Source organism: Ovis aries, chromosome 7 (assembly GCF_016772045.2).
Source record: "Ovis aries strain OAR_USU_Benz2616 breed Rambouillet chromosome 7, ARS-UI_Ramb_v3.0, whole genome shotgun sequence".
Classification (NCBI taxonomy): domain Eukaryota; kingdom Metazoa; phylum Chordata; class Mammalia; order Artiodactyla; family Bovidae; genus Ovis; species Ovis aries.
The window spans coordinates 84,352,900-84,379,954 of NC_056060.1; the positions used below are offsets into that span (position 1 = coordinate 84,352,900).

General features: G+C 40.3%; 1 protein-coding gene across 9 annotated transcripts; it reads right to left on the bottom strand.

Moving 5' to 3' along the window:
- Positions 1–1,275: 1,275 nt before the first annotated feature.
- On the bottom strand, positions 1,276–26,926 carry MLH3 (mutL homolog 3). 9 transcript variants are annotated; one of them, XM_027972038.3, is made up of 13 exons: positions 26,877–26,926; positions 24,713–25,427; positions 19,100–19,198; positions 18,319–18,404; positions 17,467–17,571; positions 15,981–16,053; positions 11,788–11,859; positions 10,304–10,415; positions 9,157–9,316; positions 5,182–5,205; positions 5,001–5,079; positions 2,698–2,849; positions 1,276–1,674 (listed from the first exon to the last, which is right to left on the bottom strand). In XM_027972038.3, the coding sequence occupies exons 2-13, from the start codon at positions 25,362–25,364 to the stop codon at positions 1,531–1,533; spliced, it is 1,758 nt and encodes a 585-aa protein (XP_027827839.1). In that variant the 5' UTR covers positions 25,365–25,427; positions 26,877–26,926; the 3' UTR covers positions 1,276–1,530. The 9 variants fall into 9 exon arrangements, with proteins under 9 accessions (XP_027827839.1, XP_012037446.3, XP_060274658.1 ...); XM_012182056.4 differs by having other exon boundaries at positions 22,079–25,427; XM_060418675.1 differs by having other exon boundaries at positions 26,854–26,926.
- Between the last annotated feature and the right edge of the window lie 129 nt (positions 26,927–27,055).

A 27,055-nucleotide genomic window follows, 5' to 3' on the forward strand; every position in this document is an offset into this window, starting at 1 on the left:
CATCGCAGTGGCTTCTCTTGTTGCAGAGGATAGACTGTAGGCATGTGAGCTCAGTAGTTGTTGTACTCGGACTTGGTTGCCCCTTGGTGCATGGAATCTCCCCAGACCAAGGATTGAACCCGGTCCCCTGCACTGGCAGGCAGATTCTTAAGCACTGGACCACCAGAGAAGTCTGAAACTTCATTATTGATTTCAGTTTTGAGATTGTACAGACAATTCAGAATAGTCATGAACTGGGTCAAGGTGACAAACGTGGGCTGAAAGAAATCATAGGATTCAGAACAACTAAACCATGCATTTTGCTGGCATTGGAGCCACACCATGAAAAGCAAATGTTTTGTGAATCTCGTAGCTCTTTTACTGTCGGGGAAGGGGAGCAAACTGCTGATGCAACCTGGCCGAGGCTTCTTCGCCAAGGGCTCCTTTCTTTTCTGTCCCTGCCTTCTTGGGTTCTTGTTTCCCTGCATCATCAGCGAGGGCAGCCTGGACTGCAGCTTCAGCCAGCAGGGAACAGTGCAGCCACAGCAGGAAGGCAGAGTTCCTTGGCTGTGTCCATGTATTTGCTGGTTAAGGCTTCCTCTACCGTTTTCCCTTTTACCTACTGGGTGGCTAACCAGCTGGAGGCAACTGCAGAACCACAGCCAAGTCTTAAACCTGGCACTCATGATCTTCCCCTTTTCATCCACTTGAATCTGTGATTTTATTACATCACCACAGGCCACAGCCCTCACCAATACAGTTCCAACATTTTTAGGTGTCAGGGGACCTGTTTCTAGAATTTTCATGTGATCAACAAGCATGTGACAGAGGGAGCTGACAGCTCCCTCGCAGGCAGAGGCAGGCTGCAGAGCTGAGGGCCTGTGTCCGCCTGAGGCGCAGCTCCAGCCACAGTGGGCTTGTGCCTGCCTGAAAGGTTTTAAGGAGGCAATAAAACAAACAAGAAACCAGGAGCAGGGCTTTACAGTTTCTCTATTCCATCCTTGTCCTTGCTTCTCTTTATCAATTGCTTTTATCCTTAAAATAATCTAACTACAGGCCTGGTGGAAGACTGCCAGGCACATTTTTAACAAGCTTGGAGAAACTCTTTTAAGGCCGAGATGCAGAATGTGAAGCAGCAGCAGCGGGCAGTGGAGGAGGCCAGAGGGGAAGGGAGTTCAGCATCAGGTGATCACATGAGTGCAAATTATGAGGCTCGAAAAAGTGGCAAAAAAACCCCAAAACCCCCATCCCACTACCCCCAAATTCTGCAAACAAACCAACCAGACAATCAGACAATTAGTCATTAAATTTTATCCCCTTTATAAATTACAAAATGTAGACATTAGAAGGCAACCTCCTGTGTCCATGGATGCCAATGAATGACCTGTCTTTAGGCTTGAAATCCATCTGGCTCCTCAACTGGAGGGATCACCTGCTCAGGGAAGATGGAGATGCTGATCAGGGCCCCAGGCCCATTCAGTCAAGACCCGATTGGTGTCTGTTGCTCATGCTCTCTGCTCAAAGGCCTACAGTCAGCATCCCTTTGGGTCCTTACAGAGAGTAATTCTGCTCTCTTGGCAGCTCACAAGGAGGCATGGATGCCTGCAGGCCTTGCCCTACATCACATCCTTCTCCTTTTCCAAAGAGATGCCAGGCCTGAGCCATTCTGCGAAGTTTAGCAAGATTGGGTTTAGTCTGTGGGAAGAAAAAGAATAACTCCAATTACCAGTATGGAAAGCCAAGGAGCTTACAAGTATTTCCTAATTATGGCTACTCACATTAGTTTGGATTTCTAGTTTCTGGATTCAGAAAAGATTTTAGATTTCCTTAGGATAAGCGGGACTGAAAACTAAGTCTAGAGGCACATCTCTTTGGGAATGGGGACAAAACTTCATTCATTTTTCCATTGTCATATGAAACAAAAAGTTCTTAATGGAGTAAAATGGACTAGATGAATCAGAAAACATTAGTACCTGAAAACTTCATGCAAGAACAGACTTTACAGCCCTCAGCAGGAAAGGTAAGCAAAATAAAAGATTTTGGAAAGTGGACATTCATTCCTATTATGCTCTCGTGTTCTGTTTCATTTAAGATTATAACAAGGATAGAAATGTTCTTTAATTTAAACCACTTGCTGCCTTTATTGAATTATCCACATCATCGTTTCTGGACTGCTGAGTAATCAGGGCCAAAGCATAATGTGAAAATCTCCTAAGCTTGGTTCCTTGCCTGATCCTCAAATCATTACTCTAGAGATCCCTGGAGATAGCTACCATTTCCAGCAAGTATTGGATTGGCCAAAAAGTTCATTCGGGGTTTTCTGTATGATGTTATGGGAAAAACCCAAATGAACTTTTTGGCCAATCCAATACTGTTAAGCGACTAGCTCTTCAGGCTACATTTGCCAGCAACGAATTTGCTGTGTTTTGGCCAACCTTCTGTGGTCCCAGAGAGAACTTCTCTGTCTCAGAAAACCTAGAGCTGGTAGGCAACGGATGCGTCAGTCTGTACATGTGTTAAGCTTAAAAAATATGAAGGCATCATATGTATAATCAGATAGTTCTGCCTAAACTCCATTTTGAATTTGAGCTAGAAGATGAAATGGTGAGACTTCCAAAAAAACTTCCAGTATTTTTCAAAATCTTGTATCGGGGAAAGGATTAAGACAGATTACATTTGGATCACAGGAGCTAGTCTCCTGTTAAGTCATTTCTGTACCTGTTTTTCCTGCTCCAAGTGGTCGATGTTAGCTAATGGCAGCATGGAGGGCCTGCCATGAGCACACTGGAACGGCAGCTGGCACCAGGATAGCGCTTCAATAAGGCGACAGCTCTCCTCGAAGCTCAGGCCATCATTAAACTTAATGGCCCCTAAACAAAAGACAGAAGCCAGGGTATGGTGTGTACGGTGTAAAACCCATGCTGGCCCTGGGTTAGAGCTAAATATCTGGGGAGAGACACATGATTCCTAGGCTTCTTTCATATGACTTTAATACTGCTTGAAATTGGCCTTTACGTCCATGGATGAAACTAAGGCTTCAGGACTGACTTGTCTCTCAGCTTTCCTTATGGAGTCAATTGTCTTTCTAATCCCTGCAACAGGTATTCCTTAACTTGTTAGGACTTTGCCTTCAGAGTTTTCTCAGAGAGGCAAGAGCAATATTTTTGCTTACTTCTTAAGTGTGTGAAATCAAGGTTATCTTCCATCCAGAGCCAGTGTGTCACCAAGATATCTGTTTCCCTACAATGTTCATTTTATTTGCTGATTTTTTTGTTTCTGTCATAATCTTCTTACTCTAAACTCTCATACTGTCAGAAACTGCCTTTATGCCTACAGTAATTTACTCAGTCAACAAATATTAAGTATCTACTCTGTGCTGGAGCTATTCCAGGCAATGAATGAGATGGATGATCACCACCCCCAGAAAGCTTACTCTCTAACAGGTGAGATAAACATTAAACAAACAGTTATACAATAATTAAAATTACTAAGTACTATAAAATATAGAAAATCAAAGAATATATAACAGGAAGACCAAACCCAGTCTTTTGTGGTGAAATGATATTTAATCTGAGACCTTCGGTTAAGAAAAAGACGGCTAACTGAATAATGAGCAGAAGGGCATTTCAGACAGAGGAAAAAGGCCAGTGCAGAATTTAGCACAGAAGACCAAGACCAAGGAAGCCAGCTGGAGTGTGAAGGGCAAGGTGGAGAGAAATGTGAGAAGCGCTGAAGACCCCTGCAGGCTGCAGCAGAGAGGAAGATGGGCATCCTCAGAGCAATGGGGCCCACTGTCATGCCTTTTTAAGAAGAATGACACTCTCGGAGCTATGTTTCAAGGAGACTCCTCTGGGTGTTGTGGGAAGAATGGCTTGAAGGGAAACCAGGACAGATATGGTAAGACTGAGCCAGAGGACTCCACAGCAGAAGAATCGTTGAGTCCTGGGACGAGGGGCGGCAGTGAAAGCAGGTCGCATTAGACACACTGAAGGCACACTTTGCAGGTAGAGATGATCAAACTGGGGATGGAGTAGATACGAGGAGTAAAGATAGGATAAAGCGGGGAAGGGAGCTATGGTGTTTGCAGGAGACAAACTAATGAGGGACTGAGGTTATAAGGCCAGAAAAGATAGGAAGTGAAGAGAGGGGAAGGTTGATGGGGTGCTGGGGGGAGATCAAATGGAGGGAGACGGTGTCTGGAGTGGAGACCCCACTGAGGTCAAATGAGAGTTGCAGGGGATTCGTGATCCCTAAAGTAAGTTCCTCCAACACCATTTTCTCTATTTTATTATATTACCCTACTCAAGAACCCTCAATGATTCTTGCCTTCTGTATAAGGTCTAACGGTTTCGTTGTGACCTTCTAGGATTGTATGCTTCCTTACCAGCCTAATTTCCTGGTATACTTTGCTGCTCCTCATATAACCAATTTGTTTCTGCCTTTGGATGATCTCTGCACAGGCTGTTTTCTCCCCTGTACTAAACCTTCCCTTCCTCTGAATCCATGTCCTTCAGCTCATTCAAAACTTGACTCAAAATGCATCTCCGCTAGGAGCCAGTTACTCCTCTACTCATATAAGTCAGCCTGCATTATGGTCCACTATATATGTTGGTATTTTGCTTTGTGGGCTTCCCTGGTGGCTCAGTAGTAAAGAATCTGCCTGTCAATGCAAGAGACGTGGGTTTAACCCCTCAGTCAGGAAGATCCCCTGGAGAAGGAAATGGAAACCCACTCTGGTATTCTTGCCTGGGAAATCCCATGGACAGAGGAGCCTGGCGGGCTATAGTCCACAGGGTCACAAAGAGTTGGACATGATTTAGTGACTAATCAACAACAACAACAAATTTTGCTTTGTAAAAATAATTTTCTAGGATTCATTTTAAATGTATTGTTTCTTGATCTAAGTTGTACCTTTCAAGAGGCAGAAGATAATTGTGCCTTCTACTTCTTTCATAACTGTTGAACCCTGCCAGTGCTTAGCATGCAAAGGCACTCAACAGCTGGGGTGTTGAGAGTCTTACCATGGCAGGCTTGGGATGCCAACACCTTCTGGACGGTCAGTGGTAAAGTCCCTTGGATGCCTCCTGTGGTCTGGAGTAGCTAATGCATAAACACATCTATTAATGGGAAAGCCAGTGTAACAGTGGAGCCTTCTGTGTGTGGTGCCTCTGTGTGGAACCCCAAAATAAGAGTAAAGCTTACCTCCACTTGTTCTCGAATAAACTCCTACAAAGAGAAAAGGATAACAGACATGAATCTGTTGCTATGTTATAACTGCCCTTTGATAGTTAACAAAATATCCCAATTTCCTTCTTTAAAAATATGTCTCTTGAAGAAAAGAGCTCTGGCAATACAGCACTTAGATACAAATAATGTATTTGTTGTAAGGCACTTTGAACATGAAATACCAAGACAACTGAAAGAACTCTTACTGAGTAGAGAATATATTTAGCCACTGAAGCTTTCTCCAGAGATCGCTCATCAACTCATGAGGATATGTAACTGGCAGCCTAATGACTTGACTCAATATCAGGGAGCTTTCTCACTACGAGGTTGTCTGTTTGCGTTTATTATCTCGGCTAGAACATGTTTAATATGGCACATAAACAGAATACACAACAGTCACCCACACAACTGCGCACTCAGTGTAACACGTGCTTCGATATCAGAGACACAAGTAGTTAGTTCTCACAGGCATTTTTTGTGTGTGCAATAAGTCCCTACAGGTCAAAAAGCTTACTCTTTGAGGCATTTTGCTGGGAAATTTCTTCTCCTTTGCATATCTCTGTCCCTAGGGTAGCCTTTGCAGTAAGAATATCCCTGCAGATGTTTATGTTTATGGAAGGACTAAAGAAATTTAAAGCAGACACTATTTCATGTTACTAATTTGTTTAACCTCTGGAGGTTAAAAACTGTTTTGCGATATGGCACATTTAATAATTTCTTTATAAGAAAACACAGGATTTCTTTACTCCTAGAAATGTATAAATTAGCTTCCTGGGAATCCTCTGGTGGTCCAGTGGTTAGGACTCAGTGCTTTCACTGCTGGGGCCTGGGTTCAATCCCTGGTTGGGGAAATAGGACCCCACAAGCCAAGTGGTACAGCGAAAAAAAAAAAAATTAGCTTCCCAAGATTATAACATGATAGATTCTTTTTAAACCAGACTCAGAAAATTCTCTTGCATCTCTCATTTAGACACTAGGACACCATACTTATAAATGAGCAGTTACCAAGAACTAGGAGGGTAGATATTATGTATTTTTTAAAAGCCATGCATTTTCCCAAACAAACCTAAATGGATGTCTCATTATACCTGACCCACTAACAAAATTTAGTGTGGTTACAGATCAAATCCTAACTTCTTTGCTATTCTCTCTTTTGCTTATCTATCTGGGAGTTGTAAAATATTAGTCTGTAAGCCTGGGGAAGGGGAAATGGATCTTACTCTCTGTTCATTTCATATTTCAGGGGTTCAATTAATGCTAGATAATTTGAATAATATTTAAAAGGCACATGCATTAAGCTGGAGGGTAGAACTTTATAGAAAGATGTTTTAGTTTGATCTTTCAACTGCTAGGATCCAAGTAACTACCTCTTCTTCAAGATGCCAGAACTTTTCCAGCTTCTTTCAGAATCAACAAAATCTCTCCTGATCAGCCTGACTTAACATAATCAAGATTTGCTGAAACCATAAGCCCTGTTTCAGTTTGAGGTAAACTTCTTACCAGTCGTCTTTGAAGTCACTTTAGGGAAAGTTTTTATTATAATTTTCTCGTTAAATACTTAAGGATTGAATTACAGTAAAAGATTCGAGCAGATCCTATCTCTTGGATTTAAGACAGTTTGGAAGAGAAGCCTTGGAGAAAATAAGCTGTGGAGGGAGAAAGGGGCCCCTGCTGAAAGCCGGGCAGAGGTGGTCTGATCAAAGGACAATTCTGGGAAGGCTCAAGTCAAGGTGATCCCACAGCTGGCCCGTCAGCTGGCCTCTCAAATGTCTTCTCATGCTTAGCTGACACACCTGCTCAAGTCTCTCCTGTCCAACAAGAAACAAAAATCTTTCCTCCACAGGTGTCCTGCCCCGTACTTCCTGACACCCCTACCTTCTGCTGTTGCCCCATCTCTTCTGTGCGTAGCCAGAGTCCTTAGGAGAGCGGCCTCCATAGCTCCCCCTCCGCTCACTCCTGCCCACCCTTAAGAACGGGTTCCTCAAGGCAGGCAGTGTCCCCCGAAGCCAAATCCAACCCTCAGGCCTTACTCTCTGGCCACTGTTGACCATTCCCTTCTTGCTGAAAACTTCTCTTGGCGGTGGCAATATTACTTTTCCCTGATTTTCCTCCTCCTTCTCTCAAATATTTTCAGTCATCCTTTACGGGCTCTTCTTTTTAGCACTAGCATTCCAGACTGTTGCCAAAACGTATACACCCTGAATGCTGGTGTTCCACAGGCACTTTGCTCTCTTTTTCTACTTCATATTCTCCTGGAACAATCTCGTGTCCTTTAGATGCTTTTCCAGCTTTTGATAGTATCAAAATGTAAACAGTTGACCATCACAGGAGTTGAACAATGCAGGAGTTAGGAGCACCAGCTCCCTTCACGGGAGAAAATCCTTGTATCACCTTACAGTCAGCCCTCCATAGACGCACCTCCACATCTGGGAACTCAACCAACCGCAGATCCTGCAGTAGGGTAGGGTATATTTTTCTAAAAGAATTTGTGTATCTGTGGACCTGCACAGTTCAAACCGATGCTGTTCAAGGGCCATATCACTCTATAGTGTTAACTCCCAAACAGATACTACAGCCCGAATTATTTCCCAAGTGCTGGATCTGGCCTGTCTATCCAGTGCACATCTTCATCTGAAGGCTCATGGTCTAACTTCTCAGCCAAGGGTACTCTCCTCCTCCATTTCCTTTTTCTGTCAAAAGCGCCATTCCTCCAGTCAACCAAGTGAGAACCCTCAGAATCATTACCTATCTTTTCTCCTCTTTCTCTTTTACATTCTCTTGATCACCAGGTCCTCTCGATGCTGCCTTCCAGGTTATGTTCCATATATGTCTCTCTTCCCCATTCCCATTGCTGCTGGCTTAAGTCAAAGCTTCATCCTGTCTTACAGGCACCAGGGCACTAGCTCCTCAGCTGCTCTCCACCTCAAATCTCCCCTATATCCACCTATCCCACAGTTTATCCACCAAATCTATCTTCTACCTTTTGTTTTCAGATGTTACTACAGTAATTCGGGTATCTGGAAAAAATGATAGACTGAGTTGATGTGGATTTGCTTGTGTTCCAAACTGAAAGAGCTAAAGAAGCAATTAAGAAATCACAATGAATAAAAAAAGGACACCATGAAAAAAGGACAGGTGGGAGAAGGGGGCTGGAAGATAAAAGGTGGTGATTTTATGTATAGCTTAGGAAGAGAACAGAAGAACAAATTACTGTTAAACTGAGTTACGTATGCAAGTTAAAATTCCCCTTCTAAACCAGGAGAGGGGAAAACAAGAGAAATAAAGGAAACTTTAATAGAAAACAAGAAAGAAAAGACAACAAATACAAAATAAACCATGATTGTTTTTAAAAAAAATTAAGTATTTAAAGTGCAATGCTAAAGTATACTTTACTCTTCTTCACTGGCTGCCTACAGGATAAAATGCAAACTATTTAGCTGAATATGCTAAATTCCTTGATGAGTTGGCCTTGACCACCTATCTAGGCTCATCTAGGCCCACCACTATCCTGTGTATATCTTAATACAAGCCATGTGTATTGGTAGCTCCTTAAGCACAGGATCTGCTTCAAGTCTCTGATATCTGTCTAGAATGACCTCCACTCTTCTATACTTGGCAGGCTCCCACTGTTCTACAAGACTTTTCCTAAAACAAATAAAAAAAGGCTTTTCTTTTGACAGTTTCCTTGACCTCCACTCTCCTGGGCACAGTAAATATTCTGTATTGCCATAACACTTTTGAACATGCCTCTGCTGGCCAAATTTCACTGCAGTATAATTTAAATTTCCTTCCTCACCTTGAGCTAATTCATCTTTGAATCTCTGGAACCTGGCAGACAGCAGGTATTTCATAAATGCTTGCTGAATAAAAGATGAATATAGAGAATTTCTAAACAAAGGAGGAGGTTATTAGCAAGCAGCCGTTTTCTCGGCATCTGCAGCTGTGTCTTACCTCCACAATGCCCTTGGTCACAGTAGATCTTCCTCTTCGAAGTTCATTGGCTTCTCTTTCTACAAAACAGAGTGGTACTTTTCCTATGAGGACCAGTGAATCACTGGTGTCTGGAAATACAATTTCAAGGCCCAGATCTTCCAGATTTTTGTGGTAACACCTAAAGAGAACCTCAAATGTAAAACAGCTACTTCATTCACATTTCAGTCCTGGTTCCAAATACTTGATAGTTTCTCAAAAGCTGCCATGAGCTTTAAAACTTGCACTGTTTTCCTCACATTTGTGGTTGTTTGGGATTTTATTATCAAATTTCCTTTTTGAATTATAGTAACCTTTATTTTTTCCCCTCTTTTCCACTGAATCAATTTGCTTCTGTGTCTTATTCCTGAATTTTTATTCTCCGCTGAGGGATTGCTAACTACTCCTTGCTGGCACTTAAAGAAGTTTGGCACAAATAAAAGGGCTGAGAATGTTTTGAATCAGCACTAAAGCAGGGAGGTAATTAACAGCCCCAGGAACTGAGAAGTTCTGATTAACGGGATGTAAACAAATGGATCTGCCTCTAATATAAATTATGCCCCAGAGAAAAAGATTTATTGGCAGTCTCATATTCCCCATATTAAATAAATTTAGAGACAATTCTCTCTTTTTCATTTCTAATAATCTATGCCACCCCAAAGTAGGAAAATACCCTACCTTATGACTCATTATATGATTTGCCCCTTCCTTGGGGCCTGGGGTTTCACTTTCTTCCCAGTACGATTATGGTGATGAAAACTAAGAATCTAGAATGCACCAAGGCAAAGCAGAATAGAAGCAATTACTGCAGTAACTTCACTTTGAGAAACAGCACAACATAAATACTGGCTGTTGCAAGGAATGGTAAGAGTACTTTAAGCCAACTTCTGGAAAGAATTATCAGGGAAACTGTATCCTTTACTCAACAGCTGTGATATAGTGGAAAGAACAGCATTTGGAGTCAGACAACCTGCCTCTGAGTGCCTGCTCCATCACTTAATATTTGCTATGACCTTGAACAAGTCATGTAAACCTCACCTGAGAAAAGGAACAATAGTCACGTCTATACCTCACAGGATTATTGTGAGGATGCACCTCAGCTACATCACATCCTCAGGGTGGTACTAACCGTAAGAGTCTCCTTTGTTCCTCTGTCACTGTTATCTCTAGTGGAGGACTTACGATGGAAGACAGTAATTTTTTTCGACCAAAGCCTTGTGGCTGTTGTTTCTCATAGGAATCTATTGGGAGAAAGATGAATAGGTTAAGAGCAAGAAGCTGAAGTCTTCCAGATTCAGATAAAAATGAAGATACAGTCATGGGATTATTATAGTGCTTAGCAGCATGTTCAATGATCGGTTTTAGGCTCTGAATTTCCATTATTAAAGTCAAACTAGTAAATATCTAGTTTGTCTACTCATTTTAGCAGTATTTTCTTAAATAAGAAATATAAGACTTAAATCTTACATTCAAATGAACAATGCAAGTGATCCGGTAGGCAGTCAACAAATGTGGTTTCAATAACAGAGGTTGACTAATATTGGGGAAGATCCCCTGGAGGAGGGCATGGCAACCCACTCTAGTATTCTTGCCTGGAGAATCTCATGGTTAAAGGAGCCTGGCAAGCTACAGTACATAGGGTTGAAAAGAGTTGGACACGACTGAGCGACTAAGCACAGCACAGCACACACAACCCAAGGCTCAAGGCGCCTCCTTTCCTCCAGGAGGACTGCCCAGACCCTGATGAGAATTACTACTATTCTCAAATGGTCCAGGGCCTATAGCAAGTGAATTTTTCTAACACTGCTTTTACTGTATCTTTCCAAACTCTTACATCTTCATTTTCTAAGGAAAAGTGAAAAGTAACATCATTGCCATTCTAGTCCATGAAATACCTCCTGAGTCTTCACCCATTTGGTTTTTTTATTACTTGACCACAGGAGTAACAATTTCCTGGGTATTTTTCATCATCTTGGGGACACACAGCCTCATGATGAGAAAAATGGGTAGCAAAAATTAAAAAGCACATATTGACTTTGGAAGAATATGTAACAAATTAGTGACGCAGATTGCCTCTGGGGAGAGAAACTAGGTGCGATGAAGGACAAGAGTAGAAAAGAAACCTTATTTTATTCCCTTTGTGTACCTTTCAGACTGGAACCTGTTCAATTATAATACCTATTCAAAAACAAATTAAATTTTAAAATAGAAACAAAATATATTGGGCCTTCTGAGCTGCTGCTGGTCTCTGCGTAATGAACTGTGAAGATAAACCACAATCACATTGGCACGTGGAGGGGCATATCTTTGTGCTGAATGCCGTAATAAAGTAGCCTAATTTTTAGGGCTGATGGTTAAGTATATGGCAAATATGCCTTTGACCATGTAAGTAAGATCCACAGGTTTGATTTAGTAAAGTGAACTACTACATTTTCTTAATTGTAAAAGCCACTCCAACAGGCTTCAGCTTCATTTTTTTATAGCTTTTTTTTCTTTTTTTTTTAAACATACAATTCATCTTTTTCACCACAGTGACCATTAGGCAAACTCTTTCAGGTCCATTAATTCTGCTGGGGAGTCTCGAATCTTTCCTGGGCCTCAGCAGATCCTTACCAATGATCAGCTGCTCCAGTCGGACGCGCTCGTGGGCAGCGTGCTGGTCCACCAAGACTAGCAGGTTTCCACCTAGAAGACCAGCAAGCACCACTGGGTTTCAAATTCTCAGGTCAGGATGAAAATAATCATGTTGTGTTGAGGGAGGAAAGGTTAATCCAAACTATTTAACAACGTGAGCATAAGAGAAGCATACAAACTATGTAGTAACAACTGCTGCTTTTATTTCCTAACAAGTATTATGGGAAAAACTAAAACAAATGTATCTCTGATGAGAAACTCTTTGGTTCTTTAGTATTTCATTTCTAAAATATGTGTGAATTTAATGTTTAAACACTGACTTTGCTCTTTTAATTCAAATTTGATACAATGAAGGATCATTAAACTACATATTTTTTAATCAGCTGACCTTGATTTGCAAGCTACTCCAGAACCTATGAAGAGTGTAATTCTACTACACTTTAGATCAGAGGTCAGCAATTTCTTTTCTGTGAAAGGCTAGACAATAAATATTTTAGGCTTTTGGGACACGTGGTTTCTGACACAACTATTCAAATATTCATTCTGAACCAAAGCGGCCATAGACGATCTGTGAATGTTGTAGCTGTGATGCAATAAATGTTATAGACCCTGAAATATTAACCTCATAGAATTTTTTAAAATGTATTTATTTTAACTGGAGGATAATTACTTTACAATATTGTGATGGCCTCTGCCATACATCAACATGAATTGGCCATAGAATTTCATATAATTTTAATGTGTTAAAAAATATAACTCTTCCTGTGCATTTTTTCAACTAGTTAAAAATGTAGTACCCCTGAAACTAATGTTAACACCGTAAATTAACTACATGTCAATTAAAAAAAACAAAACAAAACCATTCTTATCACCCTGGATGTTACAGAAACAACGGTCTGGATCTGGCCCCCAGGTCACAGTGTGCCTTGCTTTAGACTCAGGCTTCACAAACTTTGAAGAGTAGACAAGTCACCTGGGGATCTTACTAAGAGGCAGATTCTGATTCAGTAGGTTAGGAATGGGACATGAGATTGGGCAAGTCTAGCAAACTCCCATGTGATGTCATTTACTGACCTTGATTTTTAAGTAAGTAGGCTTTACTCTCTCAAGTGCAACAGAGGAAACAGATTGTCCTGACCCCAAATCCAAACCTACAGGGAAATCCTTTTCTCACTGACAGGAGGACTGATCTCGATGACATTAGTACATCATTTTACCTCGTAATTTTATTACTTTTAGCCAAAGGGCTGACACTTATTGTTCCTGATTATACTGAAATAAGAGTTCTCCTCTTGAATTTGATCAAACCAGATAATGTCTGTTTTTCCTGTTTCTACTAATAAGATTAAAAAAAAAAAAAAACCTGTTTCTATGACACCATGAAATTCATGGCATAAGAGCTTCAGACTTAAAAAAAAAGATTATGTAATTTTTCTGACAGCATTTTCCACCACATAACAGGCCCCCAAATGCTGAATTTTAAGCTCCTTTGAGGATAGGAGGAATTGCAGCTGGTTGTGATGAATACTGAACATCCTGTATTGGGCAAAACAATGGAATAAATAATAAATTATGAGGGAGTAACCTCAAACTCAAAACTACAACCAGTGTAAATTACCAAAAGTCAAAAGAACTCTAAGAAATCAATCCTGCACCTTACTCTGGAGGGAAGACTTACAGTCTACCAAATGTTCATGACATTTTCCACTCCTTGAATGGAGCAAAATATACGAAAAGTAATTTACTCGTGTCAGAGCTATGGTTTTGATATTTAAACAGAATAGAAGCTTCGTAAGGACAGGATTTTTGTGTTATATTCCCAGCATGTACAACAGCACCAAGCACATCACAGGCACTCAATAAGTATTTATAGAATAAATGAGTGAATCCTTATTCTTTAGAGTATCATAATTATAGGCAAAAACATGCAATAAAAATGCCATTATATGGCACTAATTTCACTATAATTTAAAACAATTCTATGTCCATTACAAAGATTAGTGAAAATATTAAAATAAAATTAAGGCAATTATAGGAATAGGTTGCTTTTGGTATTCATGAGCAATAAAAACTCATTTTGACTTAAAAAATTTTTTAAAATCTAATACATACTCCCTGATGGAAGCCAATCAACATAGTAACAACCTGGAATTGCAAGAGACATTTAAATATCTGGAGATTTGGTGGCTATACCCATCTCAGATGCCATTTTGGTATTAAACAACAAAGAATTTCAGGTAATCAAATATTTAGAAAAAAAATCTATTTACTTTCTAGAAATAGTAAGACTACTAGATTTTGACATTTACTAATTCTACATTTATGATAATTATGATAATTTTTGGTTACTTTACCCCTATGATCTACAATGATATTTATCAAATAAATGTATACTGTAACAAAAGAGAACATTTTGAAAAGCAAAGAGAATGAACCACTTTCAAACTTCAGAAGCTCTCTCCTGCAGGCCTACCTATCAGATGCTAACTCCTACAGGGGTGCTCAGGACTCTCAGGCACTCAGGCCTTTTCCAGAACCTGACAGGATCTAGCATTCCTTGTAAATAGCTCAAAGTGCTCCCAGTTTAAAAAAAAAAAAAAAAAGCTTTCACTCTCCCTAGTCTCTCTTCCATGTCACAGATTTCGGAGTCTCTGCTAGAGGTGTAATATCCAACCACATTCCTGATACATTCTTGAACATTTCAAAGGTATTTCAGACCAAACTCACGATTTTCACCCTCCTTGCCTGCTTCTTCTTCAGCCTGGTCCTGTAGCGTCATCCAGCTACAGAGGTCAGAAAACCAGGAGTCTTCTTTGATATCCCTTCCCTATGTCCAATCCATCACCGAGTCTACTGACTCATCTCCTAAATATCTTTCTCTCCAGGCTACCTCCCCATCATTTCTTAGATACTGCAACGTCCTCCTAACACTCTCTCTGCAGCTACCAGGTCTCCGCCTCCACACCTGCTCCACACTCCACACTATAGCCAGAGCAGTGTTTTCAAAATGCAAATGTGGGGACTTCCCTGGTGGCGCAGTGGTTAAGAATCCACCTGCCAATACAGGGGACAGGGGTTCGATCCCTGGTCGGGGAATAAGATCCCACATGCCATGGGGCAACTAACCCTGCGAGTCCCAACAAGAAAAGTCTGCTCATGGCAATGAAAACCCAGCACAGCTGGGAAAAAAAACAATAGCGAATGTGATGTGACACATGCCACTGTGAAAACAAATGATAAAAAATAAAGCAAAAAGCCTTCAATTGTTTCCTATTGGAACTGGGATAGAGACAGCACCTGTAAATGGCCTTTAAGATCTGGCTGTGACCTACGTATCTAGCCCCTCTCCTTGCTCTCACACAAGGAAGGGCTTGCCCGGCTTCCTCTCACTGAAGGAGAGGGAAGCATGAATTGCATGTTATTCCCTCTGCCCAGAATACTTCTCCCTCCCTTCTTTCCCTAGTTAACTTATACTTCAGATCTCTCTTTACCAACAGAACCTTCTCTGACCTCCTCACTAAATCAAATCTCCTAACACAGGTTCTCACAGCATCTTGTTTCTCTCCTCCATAACACTAGGGTTAAAATGTTAATGTGTGTGTAACTATCTGTTCCTCTTGCATGTGGATTGTGTCCCACCATTATACCTCTAGCAGAGTCCCTCACATGCAGTAGGTACTCAATCAATATCTGTTGAATGAGTTAATGTTTTTATTTACAAATTATTGTTTTATTAAAGCAGGTCACCAAGAGATTATATGTTAACTCTTCATAAACCTAACAGAGGTCATCATATAAACTTTCTATTATTATAAAGCAATTGTATTAAAACATTATTAAAAATTTAGAGAATATAAAATATTTTAAAGAGTAAAAGATGAAATTTCCCCTTTGCCCATTTCTATTCTCACTCCCAAGGTAACCATTCTTAATAATTTAACATGTATCATATACACACATACACACACACACACACACACACACACACACATCTATGTGTATGTACATAAAACTACATGTACTTTAAAACTATTGTTTCATGATATATTTTCATAATTTAGATTGGTTTTCCCTAATCTGGCCAAATCACTGAAACTATCATGTATAAAAAATAACCTTAAAAGGAGACTGTCAGAAGACCAGCTGGTCACTAAGACTAACCCCATTCTTACCTGCCTCACCATTCTCTTCAGTCTTAGTGCTCATTAAACAGGCAATAAACTTGTTATCCACTTGCTGGAGAACCTGCCATACATTCAAGTAAGTGGAACAGTACTAAATATAAGTTAACAATGGCTTATCTACATAGAGAGAGACAAAATCGCACTTAAAGTTGTTTGCATTATAACATTCATATCTAAGACTGAGGAGAGGTGCGGATGAACCTGCAGGAGTTCAAGGTTCATCATTAGGAAGGATAAAGAATAGACATGTAGAGCAACTAGAAGACAAAAGGAAAGACTACAAGGGAACAGACTGAAGCAACTCATAGGGTTGTGCTAATAAAACTTCAGAGTAGATTTGAAATGTTCCCAACAGAAGGACTCTTAATAACAGGTAATGTGACCAGGGAATTATTAATATGACCAGAGACTGCTAACAAATAGAGCTGAAAAAAATTTGTAAAATGTATGCAAAAAATGTGTACAAAAAGTGGAAACCATTTTTGTAGGAGCTGGTACATTAAGGCAGTAAGTTAACAGCCACTGGTGGCTGCAGACCTTGGTAGCTCCCCTCTACCTAGATTGGTCTCAGCTTCTAATTCGTTTCCATACTGAAAATAAGAAGATCAGGACAGCCTGAGTGGTGTAGAGAGAGGGCAAACTAGAAAAAGGGTCCCTTGTGTTAACTTCTCAATCTGGGATCTCCTAAGCCATGTCATTTGTAGCCTCATACAATAGAGGGCCATTTAAAAAGGGGCATCATTGCACATTTAAGGACAATGTCTCTACATTACTTAAGTAAGTGTTAGTTGCTCAGTTGTGTCCAACTTTGCAACCTATGGATTGTAGCCCACCAGGCTCCTCTGTCCGTGGAATTCTCCAGGCATGAATATTGGAGTGGGTTGCTATTCCCTTCTCCAGGGAATCCTCCAAACCCAGGGATGAAACCCAGGTCTCCTGCATTGCAGGCAGACTGTTTACTGTCTGAGCCACCAGAAAGCCCAAATTTATGTCAACCACATTACTTAGTTGACTTATAAATTACTGTCAGTCTACAAAGTCAATATAAAAAAAAAAAAGAAAGTCAATATATAATCCTTGAAACTGTGTGCCTGAATCCATAATTCATCACTCCAAACTTGCTCACCCAACTAAGGATACTTTTTTTTTTTTTTAATTGATGGCATCACCGACTCAAGGGACATGAGTTTAGGCAAACTCTATGACACAGTAAAGGACAGGGAAGCCTGGCATGCTGTAGTCCATGGGGTTGCAGAGTCGAACATGACTTAGCAACTGAACAACAGCAATTATAATTAGTCCTTTGCTTTTTCTTCTGATGATAAAAGTTTCAGTAAGATTAAAAAGAACACATGTGCCTTGATCAGGGTGGTCTATAGCATTAAGTAAATCCAATTTCACATGAGTTAGCCTAGCTTAGGCTATATATATATATAATATATATATAAATGAGATTTCAAAGGCAACATTTTACCTGCATTGAGTGAATCATTTCTTTGGTGAAACGATAAGGATACAAGATGTTGTGAATTTTAACTGCTAGGCTCTCAGCTTGGCCGCTGCTTACGTCAACAGCAACCTAGAAAAACCCAGAACAAATGTCATTTACGTTGTAATCTTTTATGTCTGCAGAACTGTTTTACCAAAGATCTCAAAGTGCTTTAATAACATTCATTTTCACAGAACCTATTAGAGGTGGGTTGAATTCAGGGAACTTATAAAAATTCAAAGGGCTCTATGAATTTTTACTCTTGAATAATAATTTTTGTTTATATACAAAATTACTGACAAAAACCCAATTCTTTCAGAATAACAATTTGCCTGTGCTTCATAAGCATGTCCTTAAAGACATCTTAACTGATGAATTAGTAACAAATGCTCATCCACTCTCCACCCTCATTGCAACACACAGAGCGCCTGTGTGATCACCCACTGAGGAGGATGCATGCTCAGGTCCAGTGATGAAGATTCAGGTCCAGAGCAGAAGAGTCACTGCTTTGTCTAATGACAACAGTTTTTATTACCATCACCCTAAATACTTGGCCAAAGCTGCAAGTCAGGGTTTCTGAGAGCGGTAAACACATTCACTATTCACACACTGATGACACAGGTCTAAAGTATCATCCAAAGTGACCAAGCTTCCAAACTGCTATGAATTCTGATTCTTCCTCTCTACGTTAAATATTAATTTCCAAATACATTATTTGGAAACATGCTCACTTTCCCTTCATAATTACAAATCAATATAGTCATTCATGCCCACCCCCAATTTAAATGAAATTCAAATTTTAAAATAACATGCAAAGAATAAATGCTGCAGACCTACCTCTGGATAACGGGCAAATATTGGATTGTCCCATTCTGAGAACAAAGACTGAAGCGATTCAGGACCAAAGGCATCGTCCCCAGTAGCTAGAGCAAAAGGGGACAAGTAAAGTTGGCATCAAGAGCCTCAGCGAAGAGGGTGCATGGTGTCTCATGCTTGGTGCGGTGCGGCCTCAAGACCAAAGATCAGACACCGTGTTCCCATATTCTGCACATATGAAGTGTAGGCTGTATCTCTAAATTGTTTTTATCTGTTATTTCTTACACTAGGGTTTACAACTGTTCTTCTGGCATTATAGCTTTTTCTATAAACTATTTTCAAGAGATATTTCAGAATATAAGTCCACAAGAAACTGGTTCAAATGAGTAGCCCCACTTTTTTAGGTAAAAATATACCTTATCTATTTTCAGAAACAACGAAAAGTAAAATGATAAATGCAGGGTTTTTTTTTGAAGATAAGAATTTTGCTTATATAAAACTACTGCAAAATGGAGTCAACGCCAATCTTTAAAAATAAGAAACATTTTTCTCAATCACAAGACACCACAGACTGTGCCTAATCAACCAGCATTGACCTTGTCTGGAAAAGTAATTTCTGATCTAAATGCATGCACTGAATTAACTTAGTTCTGCTGTGAAACAGGACCACAGGGAATTCCTGGTTCCAGGAAGGCACAGCTGGCACTGATCAAGCTCAACAACACAGCCCTGCTTTGTTTTCCTTGAGCTGGGTGGCACAGTATGTACTAGGTGTTCTGGCAATCCCTGCTAATGCCCCTACCTCTGTTATTCTGTCTCATCACAGTCCTCTCTTCCCGAGCTCTAGGAAGGAAAGGAAGAACAAGGTCGCTTCTAAAGGGATGACACCTGTACTGAGATCCTAAATATAAAAAAGAAAAAAACTAGACATTTGAACTCAAAATATACACTATTAAAATAATAGTTTAATAAAATCTCTTTCTGTACAAAATGAATTAAGACATAAGGCAGACTAGTAAACACTAGATTGAGTCAGCAGTTTTTTAAATGAAATTATTCTGCTAATTTAGGAATCTGCCCTAGTGCTTAGTCCTATTACCCATCCATACCAGACAGAATGAAGACCTAGAAAAGATCCCCAATGGACATACTCTTTTTTGCAATACGTGTCTATTATAACATTTACCTCATCCTAGTAATACGTTTGGATGGTTGTCCTCTCTAATAGTCCGTGGACCACTGAAAGCAAAGCCAGTCAATATGCAATGCAGCAGCTCCAAGCATGGTGTGGATCACAAATGAGTGAATAAATAAAGAGATGAATGAATGAAAAGTTTTCAGTTTAAATTCCAATATCCAGTAAGATGTCACCCAAATTCTGCCCTCCTCTCTGAGAATGATCAGATTTGAGTTTTAGAGACAATGTCGAATTTGATAGTTTCAAACAGGAGTAAAACATGATGAAACTATTATTTCAAAAAGACAAATCTGTTGGACAAAAAAATGGAAAGAGATTAACTAAGAATAATAAAAGTGTGAGGTGAAATAAAGTTGTGTCAGTGTCAATAGAAAGGACAGAGTTGAAGACATTTTAAAGAAAAATAACTACCAGGGCTGGAGACCTGACAACCACTCCTTAAAATTACCTTTGTAGAGCCTTTCTTCTGTGCAGTTAAATCTACCTCTTAACAGTTCATCTCATGTAACCTTTTACATGAGGCTCAACCATGTCCTAAATGTCCTGCTACACACCAGCCATTCACAGAATGGTAGACTGAGCAACTTCACTTTCGCTTTTCACTCTCATGCATTGGAGAAGGAAACGGCAACCCACTCCAGTGTTCTTGCCTGGAGAATCCCAGGGACGGGGGAGCCTGGTGGGCTGCCGTCTATGGGGTCGCACAGAGTCGGACACGACTGAAGCGACTTAGCAGCAGCAGCAGCAGCAGCAGCCAACCCTCACCCACCTCTGTATGGAGGGTGCTTAGAAGCCATTTTTCTTCGAACTAGCTCCTAGATCCCAAATACTTAGTTTATCATTATGAATCTCTGACTTAACATGACTCTCAAAGGTTCACTACATGACATGCTAATCCAGAAATTAAGTAGGTTGAAGCATTTTAGACATGTAGATTTATTTAACAGGAACAGATGTTCATGTTCAGTATGGCCAGCCAAGATTCCCCCCTTTTGTTTTAGAAACAACCATCTCAGTTTAATAATATCCAGTTATTTTTTGTCACCATATCAGAAGCAATTGTATTTCAGAAAGATGAGGTGCCAGGGCCTTAGATTTACCTTTGATTAGCATTCAGTATAAATCAGGACACAAAACTACATACGCTGAAAAACACGAGCCTTTAAGAGCCACGTGATAGTCTCAGGAGCAGTATTAAGAAAAGGGTTTTTTTCTATTTAATTCTTTGAAAGTTACTACAATGATTACTTTTTTTCACAAGGGAAAATAATTGGAAACCACTGAAAAATAAAAGTCTTATTTAACCTTAAATGAATCAGAGCCTCCTGCTAGAGATATTTATCCTAGGGAGAAATGATAAGTTAATTTGGAACTACCTTCATACAATTTACATTCTTTTGCAACATTCAAGACTTAATACAGATGAACATTTAATGTTTGCCCTTCTGATGCAAAACCAAGATTACTGCCAGATGGAAATCAGTTTTACCATCTCCCAACATCTGGCTCTCAACATGCTGCCAAAACAATGTCACTTTTAATGTTGACTGAGACCTGGGAACTCAGAGTCCTAGCTTAGGCTCTGATGTGGCCTTGTGGTCTGATCTAAAAGCCACATTATTGTTTTCCTGAATAACGGCCACTTATACAGACCAAGATTATTAGCATATACATTATAATAAAGTACATTTGAAAAGTATGATTATAAAAATACAAACTTAACCTACCTTCCAAAAAATTTATGGTCAAGTCCTTTTTTTTTTTTAAAGTTTATAAATATACGACTATACTGAGCCATAGATTTTACTGGGAAATCTAGGATGACTACAAGAATCATTCTAGTCCTTTACCTGGGAGAGGTGCAGAGAACAACTTCCAGAAAAATACCACACTGGCATTGCAGGTGCTTTTAAAGACAAACTTCTTAGAGTTGCATGTTTGGGAGAGAGGGCAAAGTGGGAAGGGAAACACTGTGAAGTGAAAGTCAGTCGTGTCCAACTCTTTGAGACCCCATGGACTGTGCATGGAATTCTCTGGCCAGAATATTGGATCGGGTAACCTTTCCCTTCTCCAGGAGATCTTCCCAACCCAGGGATCAAACCCAGGTCTCCTGCATTGCGGGCAGATTCTTTACCAGCTGAGCCACAAGGGAAGCCCAGGAATACCGAGTGGGTAGCCTATCCCTTCTCCAGAGGATCTTCTGAACCCAGGAATCGAACTGGGGTCTCCTGCATTGCAGGCAGATTCTTTACCAGCTGAGCTACCAGGGAAGTCCCCAGGAAAACACTGTAGCTCTTCTCAACTATCAATAGCACCATTTTCATTAAACACTGTCTCATCCTCTTGTACACACATACACCCATAGATAAATATACTTGCAGTTCCATTCTATATCATTCTTTCATTGTAATTTTATGTTTAAATAATACTGAACCTAGAGAGTTTTCATATATAATAAAACATTTTATAATTAAACTTCAAAATGTTCTATCTGCTGATAAAATCTCTTTGAATAATATCTTACTCCTCAGCCATTATTTCCACCTTCAAAAGCATTCATGCCAGTGAATGCCATATACTTACCGTTCTCCAGTAGCACATCCACAGCCATAGTTGTCAGGTCTTTAGTACAAGCGGCCCGAACATCCTCAGTAGGAGCAGTGAACGTGCTAAGTCCTGTTAGTTTGTTGATGTAAACCATTCTTCCCAGAGTTACATCAAAATGCTGCTGCCAATCCAAAGAACATATGTTGGACCCTTCATTTTCAGAACAAGTTCTTGCTATGGCTATGGATTCCTCACTCTGAAAACAAGTTCCATTTTGGTCAGCTGTGGAATCTTCCATGCGACTCATTAACATTCTGCTCATAGAGAAAGGACTTCCAATCTGTTGTTTTGAAGCTATAAGAACATCTGAATCCTTACTGATAACTGTAGCATGGTCATAGGGCAGAACCAAAGGATTTCCTGGTATCTTCTCAGTGGTATTGTTGTTAGAATATGTTTCACTGTCTTTACTGAAGAGATTACTTTGTGTGACAGAGTCTGACATTGGGATGTTGTCACTTTCTGGTTTTTTATGCTCATTTTTAAATAACTTACAAGAATCTAGGGTTAACCCACTGGACAAGTCACCATCTTTCCTACTGGAATCTAATTGTGGCAATTCATTAAAATGACTTACATCCATCCTTGGAGTCTCTCTTTCGGAATCCTTCAATCTGGATAATTTAGAGGCTAGTGATTCAGGTGACTTCTCAACATCCAAAAATTTACTGTTAAAATGAGGTAACTCCTGTAGAGTTACAGTACTTTCTGTTAAGCAAAGCATCTGTTGTTCCAAACAATGATCTTCCTTGGAGAATGGAAACTTTTCTGAAGAAAACATGTGATTTACTGGTTGACAACTACTATTGGAATCATTATATTTCATAGTAGTGATTTCACAGATGTCAGAGTTGTCTAAGTGGTTTTTGTCTTTCCATGGAATGTCAGCTTCAACTTGAGGACTGAGATTGGTAGTGATTTCTAAAGTATTATTTTCCTCCACTTCAGTATTGAGAGGATTTTTAACCTTCCCATATTGCCTCTTAAACTTCTCTAAAGATCCTAGTTGTGAACTTAAGCTTAGCTTCTTATGAGGTATGGGTTTGGCAGGACCAATCAACTTGTCGGTTTTCTTACTACCATCTGAAACATGTCTACCCCAAGAGAAAGAGGATGTGTCGAGTAATAAGCCACCTGTGTGTGATTTTTTACTACTTTCCTGAAAAATAGCAAAATTTTTATAAGCTGCTGTATGTTTGTTCTCTAGCTCATAACTTCGATCTGTGCTGCACAGACTTTTGTTGGGCAGTTGAGCAAATTCTTTACTTAAAGTGCTGGTTAAATCTTTGCTGTTTAGAATCTTAACTGAATGGTGTGTTCTATTTCTAAATGTTTCTTTGGCACTCACAGGACCAGGTTGAGCATAACTTTTAAATAAATGTTCTGTTTCAGTTGATTTAGTTTGCTCACTCTGTACCACATGAGTTATGAAGCCAGTAGAACATAATTTAACTTGTCCATAATGAAAAACATTTATTCTTCCACAAGCACTAGGTTTTTTTCTTTTCTCTTCCTCTCTCTGAGCACTAGGTTCTCCTGATAATGCTGTCTCAAAAGACAGAGGTTGGCATTTCATTTCAGTAGCATCTTTATATCTCTCTGGTTGATTCTGAATTCTGTTATTTTCCAGGATGTTGGCAGCCATGCTATTAACAGCAGTACTTACTTTTTGTATTTCTAGATCTTCTCCACTCCCCTCAAAGTGATATAATGTCTGAAAAGGGCTTCCACACATTTCTGAACTGGTTCCACATGGATTTTCTGAAGAGTTATGTTCCAAGCAAGATTTTTTATGTTTCTTATTTTCTCCTGATTCTGATGCTCCAGCTGTGTCTTGTTCTAAGTTCCTTGAGTGTGAGCAAGCACTGTCTTCATTTTGCAAAGATGACTCTGCCATTTTATAATGGGCTGGCCCATCGGATTTGTAAGTGTACAAAAATGAATCATTTGTCTTTTTTCTGATAGTTTCCGAATCCCTAGAATTATGTGTGCTTATGTTTTCTACAGGAGCTTTTCTTTTCACAGCTTTTGACTGCAAATTGAACATCTCATAGGAATCCAAAATATTATTACATGCTTCTTGGAAACTGACCTGGCCACACTTCTCATCAGAGGACACTTGCTTCTGAAGACTGGCACTGAATAAACTAAAATCATTATCTTCACTAAATTCCTTAATGTCTTCACTTGATAATTCCACAAATAATTTTTCTTTCTTTAAAAACATTTTTACTCCTTCCTGAATGCAAACCAAAAGAGTATCCCAGTTCTGAAACTCAATCAGGGTTTTTGCTGGCTCCAGGCACACGTCATACTCACAGAACTGGCACTGCACATTGATTACGTAGATCCCATGGAGTTCCGGGTTAGACCTAGGCCGAGGACTTGAATTCATTTGCCTACTGGCAGAACCACTCTTTGGTTTGCATATAATACTTTCTTTCCTTAATAAAAAGTCAATGAGTTTATGCAACTTTGTCCTTAAAACTAACCTCTTGTTCACAAACAAAAACTGCATATTCTTATTATAATGTGCTTCAGAGCTGATAAAGCCAGTAAGCTCAAACTCCTTATATTTAAAATTTATTTCTCTTAACTTTTGGGACTTACCCAGTCCATAAATTTGACAAAATCGGGAACATATGTCTTTCGTTTTAGGGAGTTGAAGAACCATGGAACCAGAAACATCATTTCTCAAAGAGAAAGAAATGGAAGGGTGCATGAGTGACAGAGCTTCTATCCTCTGCCTAACCTTCTCAAACTCCAGTCTAGGATCCATGCATTTCCTCCTAACAGGTAATTGATAAAACAGATTATATACAGTGACTGTTGTCCCGGTACTTGGTCGAGTGAAGGCAGCTTCACAAGCTTTCAGGGCTTTCCCATTCTGAAACAGTTTCACAAATGTTTTCATCGACTTGTTTTTCTTGGATGAAATTTCCACAGCACTGGCCATATCTGCTATACTGGCCAACGCCTCCCCCCGGAAACCATAAAACCTTGGGTTCTCCAAGTCTTGTACAGAGTTGCATTTACTGGTGAAATAACGATTTCCCACCTTGTCTACATCATCACTCCCCATCCCAAATCCATTGTCTATCACTTGAACTTGGAAGGTTTCCATGTTCACCCTGACAGCCACACATTTTGCTTCAGCATCAATACTGTTGAGGGCAAGCTCCTCAACACATTGGCCTAAGGAGCATACAGCCAAACCAGAACGCAATTTAGCTTGTACTTCAGCTGACAAGCATTTGATCATGGCAGGTAGAAAGCTGGTGAGAATGCCAGGCAGTGGTTCCCTTTTCTGACTGGAAATAATTGCCTACGGGAGGAAGACAAAACACACACACACACACAATTAAAGCTTCAGAGTTACACGGCATCAACCATTTCTCTCAAGCATTATAAAGAAATATTTGAGATAAATGAAATCTCTTATTAACAAAACAAAAATTATACTTCTGATCTCTAGGAAGATCAAACAGCTCAGATTTGGCACAGCAGATTTAATATCCAAAACAGCATTCATAATTTCATAATTTTTACTGCTCCTAAATCCCAAATGCCCTAAGTGAAATCATCATCACACTTGAAGTTGACCCCTAAAGTGTTCAAACTGCCAATCACTTCACCAAAAACAGATGCCTAATTTCCACTAAGAAACATTAGCTAGAAATCATTCATGAAAAAAATGTCCAAGCTAGTTTCATAACATTTATCCATTGCACAATAACCATGACTTTTAGAAAAAAATTACAATGAAGTGTTAAGACACTGTACTAATTAGGGTGAAGGAAGAGGAGGAAATGAAATCAAATTATATCAAAGAGCGATAATTATTATAATAATTACCATTGGTTAAATATAGTTATCTCAGGGGAAAGAGACTAATAATGGGGAAGGGTACGGCAGGAAAATTCCTTTGCCTTTTAAGCCTTTATCATTTGATTTTTAAATCTTGTACATGTATTACTAAGTTTTCAGAAGGCCCTTACCTATTACTACTTATGATTTATTATTTTGTATTAATACTCTTTTGGTCTTTACAGATGGCTCCAAACTACCTTAGCAATAATAATGATGGCAAGGGGATCTTTAAACGAGACTTTTTCTTGCAGCTAAAAATGACAGTTCAATGAAAGGTCCCCTCCCTTCATAGCTGAGAGTAGCATGGGCTGGACCGTCTCACGAGTGGTAAGGCTTGTTTATCAAACTTGGGGAAAATCAGAGATCTGATTTTCAGATCTTGATGGTTGCAGATCAGAACTTGCAGATCTGATGGTTTCTAAGATAATGTACTTTGCAGCCGGCAAAAAATGAGAGGTCAAGGTTTGGTATCTATTCCTACTGGTACCCAAAACTCAACGATTTCCGATTTCCTGATTACGGGGCTTTCGGGGATCCTGTGACAAGTGGGACGATTTGATCCGTGTTCAGAGCTGAGAAAGCTTGCAGGAAGAGCAGGGTCGAGTTCGCCAACCCCCCCCCCCCCCCCCGCCCCACCCGCCGCGGCCGTAAGAGTCAAGCTCCACCCCCGCGCCCTCCCAGCTGGCAACCGGAAACCCAGGCCCGGCCCGCCCAGGTTCGGGCGCCCGGCCGAAGGTAGGCCGGAAGACGTCCTAGGCCCCTCGCGCGGCGGGTCCGTAAGGCTGGCCCGCAGCGGTCGCCAAGGCGCTTCGAGTGGTAGACGAGCTCCCAGAATCGTCCTCTGGTCGCGTGCTTTCACCCCAAGTCACCTGGAATCGTACCTCCCCAACCCCCTGATACCAACCGCCTCGGCCGCTGGGCACGCGCTCTGTGGCTGGTGAGGCTCGTACACGTGAGGCTCGTGCACGCGCGAGCCCGCGAGCATGCGCTTCTGAGGCGCCGCGCGGAGGACGCAGTCCAGTCCGTGACACCCCGATGCGCATGCGCGCCAGGTGTCGCCGGCTTGGAAACCTGTGTCCCCAG